Source organism: Nipponia nippon, unplaced genomic scaffold, assembly GCF_047370975.1.
Source record: "Nipponia nippon isolate SJK-2023a ecotype South Korea unplaced genomic scaffold, ASM4737097v1 scaffold_48, whole genome shotgun sequence".
NCBI lineage: Eukaryota > Metazoa > Chordata > Aves > Pelecaniformes > Threskiornithidae > Nipponia > Nipponia nippon.
In genome coordinates this window covers 832,876-839,594 of record NW_028262367.1, presented here as the reverse complement: position 1 = coordinate 839,594, position 6,719 = coordinate 832,876, and the positions used below count along the sequence as shown (strand labels likewise).

Here is a 6,719-nt window from a genome sequence, read left to right as displayed (position 1 = left end):
ATGTGCAACGGCAGCTCCATCACCCAGTTCCTCCTCCTGGCATTCACAGACACACGGGAGCTGCAGCTCCTGATCTTCTGGCTCATCCTGGGCATCTACCTGGCTGCCCTCCTGGGCAACGGCCTCATCATCACCGCCATAGCCTGCGACCACCGCCTCCACACCCCCATGTACTTCTTCCTCCTCAACCTCTCCCTCCTTGACCTGGGCTCCATCTCCACCACTCTCCCCAAGTCCATGGCCAATGCCCTGTGGGATACCAGGACCATCTCCTACCTGGGATGTGCTGCCCAGCTCTTTCTGTTAACCTTTTTTATTCTAGCAGAATGTTATCTTCTCACTGTCATGGCCTATGACCGCTACGTGGCCATCTGCAAACCCCTGCACTACGGGACCCTGCTGGGCAGCAGAGCTTGTGTCCACATGGCAGCAGCTGCCTGGGGCAGTGGGTTTCTCAATGCTCTCCTGCACACGGCCAATACATTTTCACTACCCCTCTGTCGAGGCAATGTCCTGGACCAGTTCTTCTGTGAAATCCCCCAGATCCTCAAGCTCTCCTGCTCAGATGCCGACCTCAGGGAAGTTGGGGTCCTTGTGGTTAGTGCCTGTTTAGTCTTTGGGTGTTTTGTTTTCCTTGTGGTGTCCTATGTGCAGATCTTCAGGGCCGTGCTGAGGATCCCCTCTGAGCAGGGACGGCACAAAGCCTTTTCCACGTGCCTCCCTCACCTGGCCATGGTCTCCCTGTTTGTTAGCACCGGCATATTTGCATACCTGAAGCACCCCTCCATCTCTTCCCCTGTTCTAAATCTGGTGGTATCATCTCTGTACTCGGTGGTGCCTCCAGCAGTGAACCCCCTCGTCTACAGCTTGAGGAACCAGGAGCTCAAGGGTTCCCTGAAGAAACTTATGACTGGATGTTTCTAAGCAGCAATGAACTGCCCATATTTTTTGCAAATCTCATTGCACTCATAGTGTAACTCATTTTAGCCTGAGACTTTCTTTGGTAGTTTGTTTTTAGCTTTTCTTAGTTGTAATAGTACTGTCCATAAAAAAGTGCCTTTCTTCATCACGCTTCTGTTTCGGTATCCACCTGTTTTTTGTGATCCATGGACTGTGTACATGAGGAGCCATGCTCTCTGTGTGTTTAAACAAAATAAAGGACCGTGCAGTGACTTTTTTGTCCACGATCCTTGCCCTGAGACCTTTGTAAAGCTGCAGGTGGAGTACCTTGGTGCAGAGGTGGAGAGGAAAAAGATTGCAGAACATGTATGGGAGGGGAAAGTAGGCAGTGTTGCGTACCTGGACTTTAACAAGGCCTTAGACATGGTCTGCCGTGGTCTCTTTATAGCCAGACTGGTCGTACCTGGACTGAAGAAGTAGGTGATGATGTGAGTGGGAGTTATGCAGGACAATTAGGCCCCGATGTCATCAGTGGTACGGAGTCCTCCTGGCAGCCCGTCACTTTTGGCATTCCTCTGTGACCAGCACTTGGGCCAACACTGCTGAATTATCTTTATTATCTCCCTGTGTGGTGTGATGGAGCGCACCTTCAGCTCCTTTGTAGATGAGGGCAAGCGGAAGGAGAGCCTTTGAAATGCTTCATCTAGGTCACCCTGTGTCCAGCAGAAGAGCTGGATAAGACAATGTTCAGGTCTCTTCCAACATCAGTTATTCTATGGTGCAAGGAATCGTTCCGTTGAAGAGCTAAGACAGAATAGGCAGAGGAAGGAGAAAAGACAGAGGGGCAGAATTAGAGAGACAAGATATCCCAATATAACTATAGTTCTTCTGAGCAATGTTTGAACCATCGATAAGAACATTTATTTTGATAAGGGGCTGCAGAAGACTATTCACGTAGTGAAAGAGAGCATCATCAGTTTGCTAGTACATACCCTTGGTGCTGTTTAAAAAAAAAAAAAAACATTGAAAAAAATAATGAAAATTAATTTAAAAACCTAGCAATGCTGGAAATGGAGACTTTTTCAGCTCTTCCAAAGAGTTCTTTTCTGCAGAGGTTTCAAGTTTGTCCTAAAATCTACATTCAGGCCTTTCTTCAGTTATCCACACAGAGGTGGTCACTGCCTCCAGGATGCCCTGGGGTAGCTGAAGCACCCGTGTGGGAAATGCATCCCAGGAGATATGGGAGCCCTTCTGGAGCATGAGCTGGGATGCAGGCAGAGTACCTCAGGGGTGGGGGAGGGCATCACCTGCCGCCAGCACTGCTGGGGTGGCTAAGCAGGGACCTCTCCAGCACAGCAGCACATTGTGTCCCCTTGGCTGCTGGCTCTGAGGGCACTTCTGACTGGCCAGCAGTAGGCACACAGACATGTGGAGGTCTTGAAAGCCCTTACATTACTGTCCCCAACAAGATGAAAGTTTTGGGAAGGTCAGGGGTAGCTGGGACTGGAAGATGGGAGATTTGGGGGAGGGAAGAGGGGCTTGGCCAAAAGAAGTGAAAGATTTTGAAGAGGTAAGATCCATTCAGGTGATTTTGATGCCTCTGCAACGCTGACTGTGAAAACATTCATGTTAGGCCTTTACCCTATTTCTAACCAGCAACCTTAAGTCCTAACCCTGCCCCTAAATGCTACCCCTCGTCCTGCAAGGAATCCACTGCTCTAATCCCTCATCTCAAAATTTACCTCTAAACCAAAGTCCAAACACAGAACTCCTTACCCCTACTCTTACCCTATTGATCCCATAATCCCTTGCCCATACCTCTAGCATTAAAATGTTGGTCTTAACCCTAGCCCTCACCCCAGGCCCAGACAAAACCCTCATCCACAAAGGTAGCCCCTACCCTAAACACCAACCAGACACGCTCAGCAGAACACCAAACCTACCCCATAAACCTCTGCCTAATCCCTAACCATGAAAGGTGAGCTGTAGTCCCTAAACCCTAACCTCAACAACTAAGCTCCAAAGCCGTTATTTCCTGTGCTCTAATCCCCTCACCTTCAACCCTTTCCTAACCCTAACTTAAGCTGTTTGGCCCCTTGGGGCAGGGGGAGGATCGTGAGGTCCCAGAACAGTCGCATGGCACTGGAAGAGGAATGTGAGGTGACCTGTATCTGATCAGCTCATAGGCCACAAGGAGGAGATGGGTGGGAATGCTATGGTGAGGTCAGCTGTGCCTCAGGATCTCCTGGGCCAGCAGGAGGCACAAGGCCTTGAAGGTGGCTGTGAGGTCATTTCTGTCTCTGGAGTTGATAGGGCAGCAGCAGGAACATGGCTGGGAATGGGACTGTGAGGTCACTTCTTTCTGCAGTAGCTGATAGGTCAGCCCTGGACTCATGGCTGGGACACGTGCTTTTAGGCTCACATCTGCCAGTGTCTCTGACAGACCAGCAGAAGGCACGGGGTTGGCAAGTTGATTGTGGGAATCCCTAAGTGCCTCGTAGGCCCATGCAGGAAGAGGGCTTGGATAGGGGTTGTCATGTCCTTTCCACCTGAGTACCCGATGGGACAGCAGTGCGCACGTGATTTGTTTGTGTCTACTGCACAAGCTGAAAGGTCAGCAGCAGGCACGTGGCTTGGACGATCACGGAGAGGTTACTTCTGTCCAGTCAGCTGGTGCAGCAAGTCTTGCAGATCCCGTCTGTAGAAGGGTTATCCCATTTTGCTTCTGTCATCACTTTCAGTGTTTTCTTAGAAGAAAAAAATTCAAGTCATCCTTTCAGTAGAAAGCCCCAAAAGAGGGGGTTCACATGTGAATTCCTTGTTGCAGTTTCAGCTAAAAGGAAGGACAAGCAGCTGGCCTAATCACCGGCACCAGGTGGGAGCTTCCTGCAGACTTCTCATTACAATCAAGTTTATCCTGCAACCCAGCAATATGCTCAGCACAACATGGCTTGAAGGTCAAGCTGTGCATGGAGCACAGCACAGCGCAGGCCTGGGTCTCCTCAGATTTACTAGTACATAGATGACTAACTCTTTGATGTACAATGGTCTTCTGGTCAGGATCCCTGAACTGCCTGAGGAAGGTCAGGAAGAGGATGAGGTGTCCTCTAGACAGCTGGAGGAAGGGACACAAATTTAGGTAATCACTGGGGATTTTGAAGACCATGGACCTCTGCTAGAAGGCCTTGTTTGGAGGGAAGGTGGAAGGTGATCCCTGACCCAACATGGGGGAATGCTCTCCTGGACTTGTTTTTCACATGAAGACAAGGCAGGACTGGTGGAAGATGTGGAGGGCAGCTTTGGCTGAATTGTGAGTGAGGTGGTAGGGTAGAAAACCCTGAGGGAAGTCAGCAAGACAAATTGTAGCAGTGCTGAGCAGAGAGGAAGGATCACCTCCACCAACTCTTTGGCAGTGGTCTTCCTAACGCAGCCCAGGTTGCCACTGTCTGCCTTTGCTGCAAAGGTGCAAAGCCAGGAGAAGAGGAGAGGAGAGGAGGGGAGAGGAGAGGACATGCACTGTTGTGCATGATGGGAGGATGAGGGCCACTGGGCATCAGCTGAAACAAGAGAGGAAAATCCTTCTCCCCATCAAGACACTCAAGCACTGAAGCAGATTGCCCAGAGAACTTGTGTCATCTCCATCCTTGCAGCTTTTCAAGCCCCAAATGAATAAGATCCTGAGCAACCTGCTCTGAGCCCATCGCTGACCCTGCTGAGAGCAGGAGGTTGGCCTAGAGATCTCTTGAGGTCCCTTCCAGCATGAATGATTCTGTGCTTCCATCCACAACAGATCTTTCCTTTATGATGGGAGGGAAAGCACTCAGGTTCCCAGTGACCATTGAAGTCAGCCAGAAAGAGGCTTGGTCAGATGATCTGTGGCTTTCTTGTCCCACTCCAGGCATTGTTGCCCAGATGCGGGGCTGCTTGGCAGGTACCCCTCCAAGACCCTCATTATTTCCTTCGCTTCAACTTTTCTTTCCTTTTCCCCTCTTTCCCCACTCACAATTTCTTCCCCTTCACCATCCCAGTACCCTCCCATGCAAACAGCACATCTCTCTTTACCTTTTCCTCCCTGGCCCTGCTTTGGCTTCCTTTGCACCCTCGTTTGGTGATTCTGAGCTTGTCATCATGGGAATTCCTGCCTTGGTCAGCAATTCCATTAAACCAGTACCTCCTTCTATTAGCTGTAGTGTCCTGCAGTTCCTCATGCTGTTTTCTTGTCAGAGGCACCACTAAGCTGGTGGGCCATCTGTACGTACACAGCAACAGCTGTGCCAACAGAGCTTCACTCCAGAGGCACCTTGAGAAACTCTGGGATCTGGCAACAGAAACCTCAGGGACTTTTACAAGGAGAAGTCGCACGTGCTTTTTTTGGGGTAGAATAAGCCCAAACATGAGGGCAGGCTGGGACCTGAACAGCTCCGGAGTGACCCTGAGAAGAAGGGCATGGGCACTAAGAGGAACGCCATAGGAGCCAGTGGTGCCTGCTCACCATGAAGAAAGCCAGCTGCATAGAGGGCTGCCTTGGTTGGAGCATGGCCACCCAGAGAAGGGAGTTATCATCGCCCTTGTCTCAGCACTGGTGTGGCCACATCTGGACTAGTGTGTCTGGGTGTGGGGCTCCCCGGTCTGGAGGAATGGGGAAGGATTGGAGGGGTTCTAGAGGAGATGTGGCAGGATGGGGTTTGGGGCCTGTGTGGAGAGGCTGAGGGACCTGGGCTTCTTTAGCGTGGTGAAGTGGAGGCTCAGGGCACTATAGTAGTAGCGTGCAACTGCTTGAAGGGTGTTTTCAGAAATGATGGAGCTTTTGCTTGGTAGTGGGAAGAGAAGGAAGCCTCCACAAAGAGCAGCTTGGAAGGTTCAGACTGGATGTGAGGAAAAAGAAATGTCACTGGAAGGGTAGCCTTGTGGTGCAAGAGGTGACCCAGAGGGAGTCTGGATCAGCCCATGGCTTTGTGTTTCAAGGAATGGCCTGTGAGAGTAAAGAGCCATCAGTGAAGGTCTAGAAATGCTGGGGTGAGAGGTAGGTGGGAAAGCAAGAAGGATGTCAGCAGCCTGAAGGGAAAGAGGTGCAGGCATGGGACAGTTGATAGGACCACCCGCAGTAGATCTGGCCAAGGGCTCTAGTGAGGCTGAGAGGACCAACAGGACTGGGGTCTTTGTTGTCTTGCCTAAAGCAGTTGCCTCTGCCACCAAGGCTGGTGAGATGGAACTTTAATTTGAGGGTCTCGGGATCTGCCTTCCCAGGGCCTGGGGGTCAGGGTTTGGCCTTTCTGATTCATGAAACAAAGCAAAGGGTTGGCTCAGCGTTACAGGCACTTGCACAGTGCCTTTGCCTACCTGCAATCATGGCCTCCAATTATCTGCTCTAACAAGTCCCTGGGGAGGCTTTGTCAGTAATGGTCCTCAGTGGGGCCCATTAATGCTTCAAGGTACTTTGGGTTTAGCTTTGGACTTTGACTTCTTGAGCAGTTTGTTCAGTCTTCTCTCAGTATCTGAAGTTCATGGAATGAGCCCCAAATGCCCTAACGAGCTCTTTATCTTTCTGTAATTTTCTTCAAGTCTTCAAGACTTGTACCGCTAATTGGAGCTGTTTCATAGTGTAGTTAAGGAGGAAGACTTCAAAGTGCACCTAATACAAATTATTTTTTCCTTTAAAAAGAATACTTCATTACCTTTTCGTTTAGAGAAGAGGTTGGAGCAGCATTCTGCAGGTGATAATGATCCAGAGTGTCTCCTCAGGAGGTACAGACCAGTAGGAGAATGAGTTCCTTGAGGTCTGACACCGTATGGACAACCTTGCTCCTTCCCTCCCAAAG

The 6,719-nt window shown here is 50.3% G+C and overlaps 1 protein-coding gene across 1 annotated transcript; it reads left to right on the top strand.

Moving 5' to 3' along the window:
• LOC148052439 (olfactory receptor 14C36-like) lies at positions 1 to 924 on the top strand. Its single transcript, XM_087730138.1, has one exon. It carries the CDS (start codon positions 1 to 3, stop codon positions 922 to 924), a length of 924 nt encoding a protein of 307 aa, XP_087586264.1.
• Positions 925 to 6,719: the final 5,795 nt, after the last annotated feature.

Bases quoted from the DNA above. Each gene is read 5' to 3' on its own strand.
- LOC148052439 (XM_087730138.1), top strand. From the start codon at position 1: ATGTGCAACGGCAGCTCCATCACCCAGTTCCTCCTCCTGGCATTCACA.